Raw genomic sequence first — 17,242 nt, 5'->3', positions numbered from 1 at the left:
GGTATGACATTTTTTTGGTAGTGCCGGTTGTATGTGTTGGTATGGTCTGATTAGTTTTTTCATTATTTACGTCTTCATTTTTCTGTTTAATTTTTCTACCGTTGTCTCTTTGTGTCCATTTTTAATACTATTTGCTTTATAATGGCCAGCTCCTTTTGGTAATCAGAAGTGTTTAAGAGGATCCTCTTGAGTCTGTTTAACATGTATCTGATCGCTGCTGTTTCTGATTCTGCAGGAGGTTTGAGATTGCATTTAAAATAGCATCACTTCTTGTGGGTTTTCTGTATGTCACATGTATGTTTGTTATTTTCTTTTCTTATGGTTATATCTAGGAAGTGGAGTGAGTTTCCGTGTTCTTCTGCTAATGTGAACGTTATGTTTTTGGGTACAGTATTTCATATCTTTGTGTAGTTCCTGTATTCTATTTTAATGTTCATCTACCACGCATATTACGTCATCCATGTGCCTGTAGCATTAGATGACGTTGCAGCTTTTCTTTGTTATTGTGTCTTCTGATTACAAAAAATAGCTGGCCATTATAAAACAAATAGCATTAAACATTGACACAAAGAAACAACGGTAGGAAAACTAACAGGTGAGAAAATAAACACAGATAATGAAAAAGCTAATCAAACCAATACATACAATCGACATTACCACAAAAAATGGGATACTATGACCTACAACAAGACATTCACACATAAAATAGGTAACATACTAAACAAAAAAATAGCAAGGCTTAAACATTGCTTTGAAACTTAGTTCAAAAGATCATCCCAAGCAGAAACCAAAACCAGACAGACACCAAAAATATGGTATCTGTCAGCTCAGTTGCAGAGATTGTGAAAAAAGTATACATAGGAATGACTGGCAGGACATTTGATCTATAATACTTGTATAAAAAACACAGTACAAATCATTAGACATTTGCAGGTCATCTAAAGCAGAAGTACCTCAGAGCAAGCAATACTGAAAAAGATATGAACATCATAACAATCAGTAAAGACAGAGGTCTCCTACCTTTCCAAGAAAATTTCTACATAACAAAGCATTAACAGAAAATAAACAGCTTCCCAATGACCAAATGAATATTGGAAATCAGACACTATATGAATTTATTGAAAAAATCGCATGAAAAAGAAAAGAGCGTTTTCCATACTTCACCCCCTCTCTTATCCCCCCGCCCCCCCCCCCCTCACTTTCATTTCTTTCTTGCTCCTCGTATTTACCTCGAATTTCATGACATTGTTTTTTTTACGTTCTTTATTGCTTACTGACCAACTGTAAACTTCATTAGGGTTTCATCTGATTTCTCTGCAAGGAGTTCTCTTGTTTTCGTAGTGACTATAATACTGCTATCATCAGAAAAAGAGGATTTTTTGCCCATGACTATCGCTAATGGGAACATCAGGAACAGGTTGGTCATAACATGCTGCCCCGAGGAACTATTATATTAATATATTTTTGTACTAATGAGTATTATATTAAAAGTTTAGACTTATTTGAGGTATGCGTTATCTCTGTTCTTTGTACCTTATCTGCTGTGTATGACTGGAACCGGTCATTAGCAATGCCTCTTATTACTAATGCTTCTAGCGTACTCTGTGACAATGATGAAATTCTCTGACGGTTGTCTTTTCTGCAGTTTAAAAATACATAAAAACTACACTAGCTTCAGTCTGTCGGCTCATTCTGAAGATTGTCGAAAGGCATACGGCTGAAATTCGAGGGGCATTCACACTGTCAACCTTCTAAACTACGAGGGCGTTCAAGAAGTAAGCCAACACATATTTTAGCGGCCAGTTCGGCTGAAAAAATATGCACCTTGTTGTGGGACATTTTGGAATACTCCCGCTTTAGCGCCTATAGTTTGATAAACTTACGATAAGTGGCAGCGCTATACGTAGCCTTCAAAATGGCATCTGTAACGGAGGTGTGTTCCAGGCAGATAGCTGAGAGTCTTTTGGCGGAAAACCAGGGTATCGCAGATATTCATATGAACTTTGAGAATGTCTACGGAGACCTGGCAGTTAACAAAGTCGTTGGGTGAGGATCTGTTATCATCGCAATAAGATCGCTCGAACCCGTCCGATCTCCTGCGTATCGGCCAGTCACACACAGCTGCGACTCCTGCTGTATTTGGAACACGCAGGTACTTTTGAGTCGAGATTATCCACGGATCACAGTCAAACACCAGCTACACTACGCTCGTCCACCAGTTGAGGCACTCAAAAATGTGTACCCGCTGGGTTTCTCGTTGCCCAACGTAAGACCATAAAGAGCAACGAAGGACCACCCGTGAGGAATTGTTCGCGTTACAAGGCTAGTCGTGACAATTTTTTGTCGAACATAATCACGGGCGATGAAACATGGATTCATCACTTCGAGCCGAAAACAAAACAGCAATGCCTCGAGTGGTGCCACACCATCTCTCCTCTGAAGAAAACGGTGAAAACTGCACACTCAACTGGTAAAGTCATGGTGACGGTCTTCCGGGACTCTGAAGGGCTACTCTGTTTGATACCCTGAGGTGGTGCAACGGTCAACTGGGAAGTGCTGCCCTTAAGAAATTGAAGAAACGACTTCTCGTGTTCGTCGCCACATAATTGCTAATGAACTCCTCCTCCCTCGTGGCAACACAAGACCTCATACAAGCCTGCGCACCCGAGAGGAGCTCACAATACTTCTCTGGACTGTTCTTCCTCATCCACTATACAGCTCGGATCTCACATCTTCCGACTTGCAAAATTCAAATGGCTCTGAGCACTATGGGACTTAACATCTGAGGTCATCAGTCCCCTAGAACTTGGAACTACTTAAACCTAACTAACCTAAGGACATCACACACATCCATGCCCGAGGCAGGATTCGAATCTGCGGCCGTAGCGGTCACGAGGATCAGGATTGAAGCACCTAGAACCGCTCGGCCACAACAGCCGGCTCCGACTTCCATCTGTCTGGACCAATGAACGATGCACTTCGCGCGAAGCAGTACGTGGATGATGGGGAGGTTATTGATACAGCAAGACATTGGCTTCGACGTCGATCGGTGGAGTTGTACCATAAAGGCGTAGAGGCCCTCCCAGTAAGCTGGCGCGAGGCTGTCGAATTGAACGGAGATTATGTCGAAAAATAGGCTTTTGTAGCCAAAGTGGAGAGGAATAATATGGTAATTGGAATACTGAATAAAACCAACCTCCTTTCAAAAAAAAAAAAAAAAATCCTTGCATTACTTATCGAACGCCCGTCATATTAGAAGAAGAAGAAATGAAGTGTACGCGGCTGCGCTCCCGATGTTAACTGGAAATTGTGTGCGTGAGGAACGTGATAAGCCGCGATGGTCAGGCGATTCTAGGCGCTGTAGTCCGGAACCGCGCGACTGCTACGGTCGCAGGTTCGAATCCTGCCTCGGGCATGGGTGTGTGTGATGTCCTTAAGTTAGTTAAGTTTAATTAGTTCTAAGTTCTAGGGGACTGATGACCTCAGATGTTAAGTCCCATAGTGCTCAGAGCCTTTTGAACCATTTGGAACGCGATAAATAGGAAACTGGTGTCTAAACTTGGCTCTAGGAGTACCCAGCATCATCAGTGAGCTGAGCGTAGCAATTGGCGCTCGGTTGCAAAAGATTGGGCTTATTTTTTAATAAGACCCGAAGACCACCGTACGATGGCCGACTCTCGCGGCTAGAAGCGAGGTGCAGGCTGACCTGGTGGTTCGTCGGCGGGGAAGACCGGAGTGCGCGCGCGCCACGCCCAGGCGCACAGGTCGCACGTGGTGAGCCCGTCGGGCGCCGCGGAGTCGTCGAGGAAGTGCGGCCGCGGCGGCGGCGGCACGAAGGCGCCCGACCACAGGCCCGCCGCGTCGCCGTCGCCGTCGCCGTCCAGCGCCAGCGACAGCGCGTCCTCCTCCGGCGCGCCCGCCCACCAGTCGCTCTGGTTGCACGGCTCCACGCCCGCCTGCACACACCGGTCATCCACTCACAGCGCGACCCAGCCACCCGCCAACACGTACGGAACATCTGCACTGAAGTTCCAAGAAAACTGCTATAGGCATGCGTATTCAAATGCAGAGATTTGTAAACAGGCAGAATACGGCGCTGCGGTCGGCAACGCCTATGTACACAACTGGCCATTAAAATTGCTACACCAAGAAGAAATGCAGATGATAAACGGGTATTCATTGGACAAATATATTATATTACAACTGACATGTGCTTACTTTTTCACTCAATTTGGGTGCATAGATCCTGAGAAATCAGTACACAGAACAAAAACCTCTGGCCGTAATAACGGCCTTGATACGCCTGGGCATTGAGTCAAACAGAGCTTGGCTGAGGTGCACAGGTACAGCTGCCCATGCAGCTTCAACACAATACCGCAGTTTATCAAGAGTAGTGACTGGCGTATTGGGACGAGCCAGTTACTCGACCACCATTGACCAGCCGTTTCCAATTGACGAGAGATCTGGAGAATGTGCTGGCCAGGGCAGCAGTCGAACATTATCTGTACCCAGAAAGGCCCGTACAGGACCTGCAACATGCGGTCGTGCATTATCCTGCTGAAATGTAGGGTTTCGCAGGGATCGATGGAGGTTAGAGCCGCGGGCCGTAACACATCTGAATTGTAACGTCCATTGTTCAAAGTGCCGTCAATGCGAACAAGAGGTGACGAGACGTATAACCAATGGCACCCAATACCATCACGCCGGGTGATATGCCAGTATGACGATGACTATTACACGCTTCCATTGTGCGTTCACTGCGATGTCGCCAGACACGGATGCGACCATCATGATACTGTAAACAGAACCTGGATTCATCCGAAAAAATGACGTTTTGCCATTCGTACACCAATGTTCGTCGCTGAGTGCACCAACGCAGGCGCTCCTGTCTGTGATGCAGCGTCAAGGGTAAACGCAGCCATGGTCTCCGAGATGATAGTCCATGCTACTGCAAACGTCGTCGAACTGTTCGTACAGATGGTTGTTGTCTTGCAAACGTCCTCATCTGTTGACTCAGGGATCGAGACGTGGCTGCACGATCCGTTACAGCCATGTTCGGATAAGATGCCTGTCATCTCGACTGCTAGCGATACGATGCCGTTGGGATCCAGCACGGCGTTCCGTATTACCCTCCTGAACCCACCGATTCCATATTCTGCTAACAGTCATTGGACATCGACCAACGCGATCAGCAATGTCGCGATACAACACGCGATCTAGTGTATAGGCTACAATCCGACCTCGGAAACATGATGGTACGCATTTATCCTCCTTACACGAGGAGTTTTGTATGAGAAATCGGTTGGAAACTTTCCTCATGCCAGCACGTTGTAGGTTTGTAGGTGTCGCCACCGGCACCAACCTTGTGTGAATGCTCTGAAAAGCTAATCATTTGAATATCACAGCATCGTCTTCCTGTCGGTTAAATTTCGCGTCTCTAGCACGTCATCTTCGTGGTGTAGCAATTTTAACGGCCAGTAGTGTAAGACAACAAGTGTCTGGCGCAGTTGTTAGATAGATTACTGCTGCTACAGTGGCAGATTATCAAGATTTAAGTGAGTTTGTCATGGTGTTATAGTAGGCGCACGAGCGATGGGCATCCCTACGACCATTTCACGAGTAACCCGTGAACACCAGGAATCCGGCAAAATCAAATCCCCGACACCGCTGCGGCAGGGAGGAGATCCTACAAGAACGGGACCGACGACGACTGAAGAGAATCGTCCAACGTGACAGAAGTGCAGCCCTTCTGCAGTGTGTTGCAGATTTCAATGCTTGGCTATCAACAAGTGTCGTCCTCTGAACTATTTAACGAAACATCATTGATACGCGCTTTCAGAGTCGAAGGCCCACTTGTGTACCCTTGAAGAACCATTCAACGAAACATCATCTATATGGTTTTTCGTAGACGAAGGCCCACTCTTGTACCCTTGACTGTTGGAAACATATTGCCTGATCGGACGAGTCTCGTTTCAGATTGTATCGAGCGGATGGACGCGTGCGAGTTTGGAGACAACCTCTTGAATCCAGCAGGGGATTGTTCAAGCTGGTGGAGGCCATGTAATGGTGTGGGACGAGTGCAATTGGAGTGATATGGGACCCCTAATACGTCTAGATACGACTCTGACAGGTGACACGTACTTAAGCATCCTGTCTGATCACCTGCATCCAATAATGCCCATCGTGCATTCCAACGAACTTGGGCAATTCCGGCAGGACACCCCACACGCCCGAAATTGCTACAGAGTGGCTCCAGGAACACTCTTCTGAGTTTAAACACTTCCGCTGGCCACCGAACTCCCCAGACATGATCATTATTGAGCATTTCTGGGATGCCTTGCAACGTGCTGTTCAGAAGAGGTCTCCATCGCCTCGTACCCTTACGGATTTATGGACAGCCCTGCAGGAATCATGATGTAAATTCCCTCCAGCACTACTTCAGATCTTAGTTGAGTCCATGTCACGTCGTGTTGTGGCACTTTTGCGTGCTCGCTGGGGCCCTACATTATATTAGGCAGGTGTACCAGCTTCTTTGGCTCTTCAGTGTACAGTTATAATTATAGTCTGCAAGCCACATTACTGGTGAAATTTAGACAATAGGGCGCAAAATTGATGTACAGTTATTGGCAACGCTCCACAAATGTACTGGCGATACTCGTTGTCCCACGGGCACAATATTTCTGCTAACAACCCTGTTACCAAACACTGGGTTTACAAATACTCCTGGAAATGCTGAGGAGTAACAGGGGTGAAATCGAAAGCGACAGTATCATGTTACTGTCAGGTTTAAAGACTACGGCTGACTGAGAACGTACATACATTCCGGTGAACTGCCCAGTGTCAGTTTGCATGAAGCTTTACAGTATTTCGGATGCAATATTCAAACTGTTGTTACTGTTAATAAATCCGATGACATACCGTCGCTTTTTCTTTACGAGATGTACTTGAAGTCAGAAATAAATGATCAAGATACCGTTTAGTATTTTGCACTATAAGTATTTAAGAAATTGACAACATTTTCCAGAACTGTTTGAACCATATTTTAGAAGTCCAGCTAATTTACAAATACCTTCTTTCACCATTCGTAGTGTGGATTAATTCCGTATGCACAACAGAACATTCCTGTATGTCACCACCTATTCTTCATGCTAGTCAATACCACTCCCAGGACCTTTTCAGTTGCTAGTTATTGCTCCCATAGGATCGCTTTCAGGCTGTTTTCCTCGTGTTATATAGGTCATTTTCACATGTCTTGTTAGCAGCGTCTTTCTACGACTTTGCTTTTATTATCAGCGCACGTCTTTAATCTGCACATATAATTTGCCGTTATCTGAATTTGTTTTCTCTGCAAAGTCGTTTATCAGAAAACGCGTGAATTTTCTTCTTTTTCAAATTTTACGGGAATACCAGCTAATACCATACTCTCACTCTTTTAAAGAATGAAACTCCCATACAGAAAACGTAATATCTATCGAACCATGTGTCGTACAATGACGTCATTTTGCAAATGCACTTAGTGATTTAAGCGGATATTGTCTGAAAAAAGTGTTGTGAACAGAGTTAGTAGTAAAGATGAAATAAATTAAAACGTGATGCCTGATGCTGGAGTTGTACTACAAGAACAACGAAAATGTAGTAAGCCATAAAATTTTTTCCTTCATTTGAGAGATGCCAACAATAAAAGTTTCATAGATATTTGAAAAATGTGTAAAGTTTGTTGGAAATGTCTAAGTGCTCTCATTCCCAAATACTGGACGAATATAGTATATGGGTAATTTGCGCGACGTGAGTCAGGCTCTGTCTTAAGGCAAATAACAAAGTTTCTTTAGTTGTGTTCAATCTTTAGCATAAGATTACGGCTCTTAATGAGTAAATCTGACAGCATTTTAAATTTTTTAGTTCTGTCAATTACTATCCGAATTACTGAAGCTCAAATGTTGTTGCCTTGGAAACCGTTAGATGGCAGAGTGCAACAGCGATCGTGCCCCGAGTTAGCCGTATAGTAATAGGTTGATGCATAAGTTCGTAGCGTTTTTGTTTTGCATGTTGCTATTCCGATTGCTATGGGTTTATTTATCGCCTCTCATTTTTCGCTTTTCGTTCACTGTGGCTATCTGAAGTATACATATTGTCATTTGGAGATAGTAAGTGCAGCTGCGGACGCTAGAAAATGGAGTACCACAAGTCGAGAAATCGGAACATTTACAACATATTCTTCTGTTCGAGTTCATTAGAGATGTGACAGAAGCGGAGACAGCCGGAAACATTTGCACCGTGTATGGGGAGAATGGCATTAGACAGAGCACGCCAAGAAAATGATTTTCTCGTTTTAAGGTGGATCGTTCTGACATTAGTGACACTCTCCACATTCAAATCGGGTGTGTGGTTACCGCATGCTCTATGCCAAAATCACAAAAATCAGTGGCCATACGTGCATCTCTGCTTGCTCGTTATCACTTGCCTCGTGAACAACTCTGACGACCATTCCTGTCCTCTAGTGACGAGAAATGGCGTCTTTATGCTAATATAAGGAAAAGAAAGGATTGGTTCAGCCCAAACAAGGCAGCAACACCCCGTACAAAGACCTGCGCGCATCTACAAAAGATAATGTTACGCACCTGCTGGAACAGCGACAGTATAGTGTACTATGAATGGCTCCCCGTAGATCTACATCTACATCTACATCTACATGACTACTCTGCAATTCACATTTAAGTGCTTGGCAGAGGGTTCATCGAACCACAATCATACTATCTCTCTACTATTCCACTCCCGAACAGCGAGCGGGAAAAACGAACACCTAAACCTTTCTGTTCGAGCTCTGATTTCTCTTATTTTATTTTGATGATCATTCCTACCTATGTAGGTTGGGCTCAACAAAATATTTTCGCATTCGGAAGAGAAAGTTGGTGACTGAAATTTCGTAAAAAGGTCTCGCCGCGACGAAAAACGTCTATGCTGTAATGACTTCCATCCCAACTCGTGTATCATATCTGCCACACTCTCTCCCCTATAACGTGATAATACAAAACGAGCTGCCCTTTTTTGCACCCTTTCGATGTCCTCCGTCAATCCCACCTGGTAAGGATCCCACACCGCGCAGCAATATTCTAACAGAGGACGAACGAGTGTTGTGTAAGCTGTCTCTTTAGTGGACTTGTTGCATCTGCTAAGTGTCCTGCCAATGAAACGCAACCTTTGGCTCGCCTTCCCGACAATATTATCTATGTGGTCCTTCCAACTGAAGTTGTTCGTAATTTTAACACCCACGTACTTAGTTGAATTGACAGCCTTGAGAATTGTACTATTTATCGAGTAATCGAATTCCAACGGATTTCTTTTGGAACTCATGTGGATCATCTCACACTTTTCGTTATTTAGCGTCAACTGCCACCTGACACACCATACAGCAATCTTTTCTAAATCGCTTTGCAGCTGATACTGGTCTTCGGATGACCTTACTAGACGGTAAATTACAGCATCATCTGCGAATAGTCTAAGAGAACTGCTCAGATTGTCACCCAGGTCATTTATATAGATCATAAACAGTAGAGGTCCTAGGACGCTTCCCTGGGGAAGACCTGATATCACTTCAGTTTTACTCGATGATTTGCCGTCTATTACTACGAACTGCGACCTTCCTGACAGGAAATCACGAATCCAGTCGCACAACTGAGACGATACCCCATAGCTCCGCAGTCAAAAGCTTTCCGGAAATCTAGAAATACGGAATCAACTTGAGATCCCCTGTCGATAGCGGCCATTACTTCGTGCGAATAAAGAGCTAGCTGCGTTGCACAAGAGCGATGTTTTCTGAAGCCATGCTGATTACGTGTCAATAGATCGTTCCCTTCGAGGTGATTCATAATGTTTGAATTCAGTATATGCTCCAAAACCCTACTGCAAACCGACGTCAATGATATAGGTCTGTAGTTAAATGGATTACTCCTTCTACCCTTCTTGAACACTGGTGCGACCTGCGCAATTTTCCAATCTGTAGGTACAGATCTATCGGTGAGCGAGCGGTTGTATATGAGTGCTAAGTAGGGAGCTATAGTATCAGCGTAATCTGAAAGGAACCTAATCGGTATACAATCTGGACCTGAAGACTTGCCCGTATCAAGCGATTTGAGTTGCTTCGCAACCCCTAAGGTATCTACTTCTAAGAAACTCATGCTAGCAGATGTTCGTGTTTCAAATTCTGGAATATTCCATTCGTCTTCCCTGGTGAAGGAATTACGGAAAACTGCGTTCAATAACTCCGCTTTAGCGGCACAGTCGTCGATAACAGTACCATCGGCACTGCGCAGCGAAGGTATTGACTGCGTCTTGCCGCTTGTGTACTTTACATACGACCAGAATTTCTTCGGATTTTCTACCAAATTTCGAGACAATGTTTCGTTGTGGAACCTATAAAGGCATCTCGCATCGAAGTACGTGCCAAATTCGCGCGTCTGTAAATTTTAGCCCATCTTCGGGATTTCGCGTTCTTCTGAACTTCGCATGCTTTTTTCGTTGCCTCTGCAACAGCGTTCGGACCTTTTTTGTGTACCACGGGGGATCCGTTCCATCTCTTACCAATTTATGAGGTATGAATCTCTCAATTGCTGTTGATACTATATCTTTGAATTTGAGCCACATCTCGTCTACATTCGCATAGTCAGTTCGAAAGGAATGGAAATTGTCTTTTAGGAAGGCTTCTAGTGGCACTTTATCCGCTTTTTTAAATAAAATTATTTTGCGTTTGTTTCTGATGGGTTTGGAAGAAATGGTATTGAGCCTAGCTACAATGACTTTGTGATCACTAATCCCCTGTATCAGTCATGATGCCTCTCTATCAGCTCTGGATTGTTTGTGGCCAAGAGGTCAAGTGTGTTTTCGCAACCATTTACAATTCGCATGGGTTCGTGGACTAACTGCTCGAAATAATTTTCGGAGAAAGCATTTAGGACAATCTCGGAAGACGTTTTCTGCCTACCACCGGTTTTGAACAAGTATTTTTGCCAACATACCGAGGGTAGGTTGAAGTCCCCACCAACCTATAGCCGTATGAGTGGGGTATTTATTTTGTTACGAGACTCAAACTTTCTCTGAACTGTTCCGCAACTGTATCATCGGAGTCTGGGGGTCGGTAGAAGGAGCCAATTATTAACTTAATTCGGCTGTTAAGTATAACCTCCACCCACACCCAATTCGCACGGAGTATCTACTTCGACTTCACTACAAGATAAACCACTACTAACAGACACAAACACTCCACCACCAATTCTGCCTAATCTATCTTTCCTGAACACCGTCTGAGACTTCGTAAAAATTTCTGCAGAACTTATTTCAGGCTTTAGCCAGCTTTCTGTACCTATAACGATATCAGCTTCTGTGCTTTCTATTAGCGCTTGAAGCTCAGGGACTTTTCCAGCGCAACTACAACAATTTACAACTATAATTCCGACTGTTCCTTGATCCAAGCACGTCCTGTAATTGCCAAGCCCCCTTTGACATTGCCAGCCCATCCCGCACTTTCCCGAGGCCTTCTAACCTAAAAAACCGCCCAGTCCCACGCCACACAAGCCTCCGCTACCCGTGTAGCCCGCCATCTGAGTGTAGTGAACTCCTGACCTATTCAGCGGAACCCGAAACCCCACCACCCTATGGCGCAAGTCAAGGGATCTGCAGCCATTACGGTCGCAAAACCGTCTGAGCCTCTGATTCAGACCCTCCACCCGGCTCTGCACCAAAGGTCCGCAGTCGGTTCTGTCAACGATGCTGCAGATGGTGAGCTCTGCCTTCATCTCGTAAGCAAGACCGGCAGCCTTCACCAAATCAGATAGCCGCTGGAATCCAGAGAGAGTTTCCTCAGATCCAAAGCGACACACGTCATTAGTGCCGACATGTGCCACCACCTGCAGCTGGCTGGCACCCTGTGCTCTTCATGGCATCCGGAAGGACCCTTTCCACATCAGGAATGACTCCTCTCGGGAATGCACACGGAGTGCACACTGGATTTCTTCCCCTCCTTAGCCGCCGTATCCCTAAGGGGCCCCATTACGCGCCTAACCATTGGAGCTCCCAACTACCAGTAAGCCCACCCTCTGCGATTGCCCGGACCTTGAAGGCTGAGAATGATCCTCTGAAACAGGGCAGGCATCTGCATCTGGCTCAGCCAGATACAGTGCCTGAAACCTGTTTGTCAGACGCACCGGGGAGGCTTTCTGATCAGCCTCCGGGGACGCCTTTCGCTGCCTGCCACGCCTTGGAACGACCTCCCAATCAACCACAGGTGAGGGCTCAGCCCCACTGCGGGCAGCAACCGGGGCAACCACAGCGGCAGACCGATCTGGGGACAGACGGGACGAGGTTGACATCCCCGTGATACCCGAGTCCGGCTCCCCACAGTGGTGCCCATTGGCAACAGCCTCAAGCTGCGCGACCGAAGTCAGCGCCGATTGCAGCTGTGAGCGAAGGGATGCCAAGTCAGCCCTCATCCGAACACAGCAATCGCAGTCCCTGTCCATTCTAATCGATGTTTAACAACAGTTACCGAAACACGAGTCCGTGCCTAGGATAACGCAAGTGGAACACGCAAAGAATGTATCAACTAACCTGTACGAAATGCCTAACGACTGCGCTACAATCTGCTGAATTTACGATTACAGTAACTAAAACTCGAAATTGCACCTCCTATACGAAACTCAGACGCAATTTAAATAAGAATCTACGAAGTAAACACTAAAGCGCGATGCTACAACTGTCAAATACTATAATACGCTCCACACGCGATCTAGTGAATGCAAGTACCCAAAAACACGCAAAGAAATAAAATAAACTATCTAACAAATAAGTAAGCTAGGGTTATACGACTTGCTGCTGCAGCTGCTTATCCAACGGCGGTAGGGAGCACACTGACTGAGAATCTACGAAGTAAACACTAAAGCGCGATGCTACAACTGTCAAATACTATAATACGCTCGAAATATATGAATTAAACAATGCAAGTACCCAAAAACACGCAAAGAAATAAAATAAACTATCTAACAAATAAGTAAGCTAGGGTTATACGACTTGCTGCTGCAGCTGCTTATCCAACGGCGGTAGGGAGCACACTGACTGACCAACCGACACTGGCCGTTCACAACAAAAGCAGAAGACAGACGACTACGCGAATTTGCACTATTCAGGTACTAAGGCGCGATGCTACAACCCTCAAATACTATAATACGCCCGAAATATATGAATTAAACAATGCAAGTACCCAAAAACACGCAAAGAAATTAATTAAACTATGTAACAAATAAGTAAGCTAGGGTTATACGACTTGCTGCTGCAGCTGCTTATCCAACGGCGGCAGGGAGCACAATGACTGTGACCAACCGACACTGGCTGTTCAAAACAAAAACAGAAGACAGACGACTACGCGAATTTGCACTATTCAGGTACTAAGGCGCGATGCTACAACCCTCAAATACTATAATACGCCCGAAATATATGAATTAAACAATGCAAGTACCCAAAAACACGCAAAGAAATTAATTAAACTATCTAACAAATAAGTAAGCTAGGGTTATACGACTTGCTGCTGCAGCTGCTTATCCAACAGCGGCAGGGAGCACAATGACTGTGACCAACCGACACTGGCTGTTCAAAACGCCACTGGCTGTTCAAAACGCCTTTCGCTGCCTGCCACGCCTTGGAACGACCTCCCAATCAACCACAGGTGAGGGCTCAGCCCCACTGCGGGCAGCAACCGGGGCAACCACAGCGGCAGACCGATCTGGGGACCGTTACGGGTGGCATTTATTAACAACAACTGAGACGTCTTGCAAAAGCAATCCACGAACAACGACCAGGAAGATTGCGTGAAGTGATGCTACTGCACTATAACACCCGCCCGCATTCTGCTAGACTAACTAAAAATACTATACAGGAATTGGGTTGGGACGTCATTCCGCACCCACCTTATTCAGTTGACTTTGCGCCCTCAGATTTCAGCTTTTCCGCGCTCTATCGGACAACCTTCAAGGAATTTCCTTCCCAAATGAAAATGCGCTCCAAACATGGCTCGACAAGTTCTTCTCCTCAAAATAACGTAATTTCTTGTGGCGGAATCGGAAAGTTACTCCAGCGTCGGTACACTTGTAAATAGTGAAGGAGAATATATTGTTGACGACTAAAGTCTCTATTATATGTATCTGTTGTGTTTAGTAAACTAATGGAAAAACGCTACGAACTTATGCACCAACATAATAATTATATATGAGTATATGAAGATGGTATCTGTTCTCTGGGACATGTCTTCATATAGATAAGACTGCACTCACATTGCCCGAACTCTTAGGGAACCGGTAGATTGACTGCCGCGAGTAATGAGTATAGTGGGCAGGTGCGCTACAAACATGATGTGTGGACAGTAAGTTGGGAATGCGGGTCTCACGGGGAGCGTGCCAGACATAAGTCCCTGCAAGCGCCCTATTCGCTTTGTCCTCGGTGGCTCAGACAGACAGAGCATCTACCATGTAAGCGGGAGATCCCGGCTTCGAGTCCCTGTCGAGGCACACATTTTAAGCTGTCCCTGTTGATATTTATCAACGCCTGTAAGCAGCTAAAAGTCTTGATTCCGTTGTAATTTCATAATAATTACATTTTTACACAGGATCTGAGGAAAAAGTTGCGAAAAGTTGATTGAAGGAAGGTTGCGCTTTATGATTTATACCGAGAGAGGTGGTACAGTGGTTGTTTACCGTGGTTTCCCTATTTCAGACCAGACGAAATTTCAGGATGATTCCACTGAAAAAAAGATGCCTGATAGCATTCCTCGTTCATAACTGGAGCTCCATCTCTAATGAACTCTTTGATGGGACGTCAAAATATAATCTTCCGTCCTTTAATGACTCTTTGTGTGACATTGAGGTCACAAAAAGGCAGAAGAAGGGTGCGGTTCGAGATCCTTTATCTATGCAGACAACACAGCACTAGTTGCACACATTAAAATTTCCGAGGGAATGGAAGTCAATATGTCAACAGCGTTTGAAATTGTGGCCATTTATTATAGCGCATAAACACCTTCAGTCAAAGCCTGACAAAACACAACACTGCGTACACATGAGAAACACAGAGGCCAATAAGAAGTTGAATGTAACCTGCGAAGGCCAGCTGCTGTCTTACTTTGACATCTCCATTTAGGTGGGAGCCAAGTTTGACCGTAACATAACCTGACCTTCGGTAATTGCTGCCTGGATATGGAGGTTAAACTGTGCGGGCGGAATTACATCACCCGAAAGCTTACCAGTAGCAACAGGTTTGCGCGCCCTGCAATCCTTCGTACGTCAGGTCTTCCCCGTACAGATCAGTATAAGCACACTGGTCAAAATAAATAAGTCAGACGCAGGAGCCACCATACTAATACCATGTTGCACCGCCTCTAGTCTTGATAATTCCCACAAGTATCATCTAGCATCCTAACTCGTAGATAATGAGATGCTTTAAAACTACCAAGATGCGGCGATATTCATTGCCACGTTTTATATGCTGATTCAAGAGCTCATAGACATTTTCTGTGCAACTGAGATCAGGTGATTTAATGGGTCAGTCGATGTACGATAAGGTATCTGATGCTCGTCAAACCAGCCCCGTGAACAAGACTTTTATAATTTTGCAATGTGGGAGAGTCCACAGCATACTCGTCATGAAGATATGGAAGAAAGGACAACGACTGGTTAGCTACGAGATATGACCAATAAGTAACGCTACACATTGTTTTTCTCGGCGAATTTCGCTTAAAATAAATGTAGAATTTGGTCAGGGACATTGTAGAATATTTCCGCTTCACTCTCCATAGTTTCAAGAAGTTCCGATACGAGGCGGCACTATACGACTACATAGCCTTCAAAATGAGCCTCTAACGGAGATGTGTTCCAAGGGGAGAACTGTCATCGAGTTTCTTTTGGCGGAAAACCAGAGCATCACAGATATTCACAGGCACTTACAGAGTGCCTACGGAGACCTGGCAGTGAACAAAAGCACGGTGAATCGTTGGGCGGGGCGTCCGTCATAATCCCAACAAGGTCGCGTAAACCTGTCCGATCTTCCACGTGCCGGCCGCCAGCACAGCTGCGACTGCTACAGTGTTGAATGTGCGGACTCTCGCATTGAGGTAATCGACGGATCACATTCAAACACCTCGCAGCACAACTGGGCGTCTCCGTTCGTAGTGCCGACACACTCATCCACCAGTTAGGGTACTGAAAGGTGTGTGCCCGCAGGGCTCCTCACCACCTAACAGAAGATCGTAAAGAGCAACGAAGAACTATCTGTGCGGAAACGCTTGCGTTTTACGAGGCTGATTGCGACAATTTTTTGTTGAACATCGTCACAGGCGATGAAACATGGATTCACCAATTTGAACAGGAAACAAAACGTCAATCCATGGAGTGGTTCCACAGCGCCTTTCTTCTGAAAGAAGAGTTTAAAGCTGTACTTCAGCCGGTAAAGTAATGCCGATGGTCTTCTGGGAGTCTGAAGGGGTTATTCTGTTTGATGTCCTCCATGTGCAGCGATCAACTCTGAATTATATGGTGTGCTACACTCAGGAAACTGAAGAAAGGACTTCAGCGTGTTCGTCGCTACGAAAATGCAAACGAACTTCTCCCTCTACGTGACAACGCAAGACCTCATACAAGTCTGTGCACCAGAGAGGAGCTCACAAAACGCCACTGGACTGTTCTTCATCCAGCACATAGTCCAGATCTCACTCCTTCCGACTTCCATTTGTTTGGCCCAATGAAGAATGCACTCCGTGGGAAACAGCACGTGGATTGTGAGGTTATTGACGCAGTAGGACGTTGGCCCCGACGTCGACCAGTAGAGTTGTACCATGCGGGCATGGAGGCCCTCCAGGTAGGTGGCGTAATGTCGTCGCATTGAGCGGGAACTATGCAGAAAAACAAGAGTTTGTGGCCGTAAGAGTGGGGGTAATATGGTGTATGGAGCCCAGAATAAAAACGAACCTGCTTTCAGAAAAAAAGTGTTGTATTACTTATTGACCGCCCCTTGTAGAATGTCCTGATTAATGTTCACGGTAACCTGAATGACTGTCTCCAAGCCAGGGTACAAGTCATGGTACGAAAAACCGCATCCAAAACACCAGAGAACCATCTCCAGCCTAAATTACACCATTTATGCACTGTGGGTTAAACGTCTTCTCAAATGGTTCTGAGCACTATGGGACTCTACTTCTTAGGTCATCAGT

The 17,242-nt window shown here is 45.3% G+C and overlaps 2 protein-coding genes across 3 annotated transcripts in view; one reads left to right on the top strand and one right to left on the bottom strand.

The window, feature by feature from the left end:
* LOC126267077 (L-lactate dehydrogenase-like) overlaps positions 1 to 17,242 on the top strand; it is a 489,630-nt gene that overhangs the window by 17,560 nt on the left and 454,828 nt on the right. The gene's annotated exons all lie outside the window — the stretch shown is intronic.
* The window catches only part of LOC126267078 (uncharacterized), a 219,311-nt gene that overhangs the window by 36,052 nt on the left and 166,017 nt on the right, over positions 1 to 17,242 (bottom strand). Inside the window, exon 2 of the mRNA XM_049971940.1 lies at positions 3,707 to 3,956. Coding sequence (XP_049827897.1) covers positions 3,707 to 3,956 — 250 coding nt within the window. The remainder of the gene's footprint in view (positions 1 to 3,706; positions 3,957 to 17,242) is intronic.

This window comes from Schistocerca gregaria, chromosome 4 (assembly GCF_023897955.1).
Source record: "Schistocerca gregaria isolate iqSchGreg1 chromosome 4, iqSchGreg1.2, whole genome shotgun sequence".
In the NCBI taxonomy this organism is placed as follows: Eukaryota; Metazoa; Arthropoda; class Insecta; order Orthoptera; family Acrididae; genus Schistocerca; species Schistocerca gregaria.
This window is presented reverse-complemented; position numbering and strand designations above follow the sequence as displayed.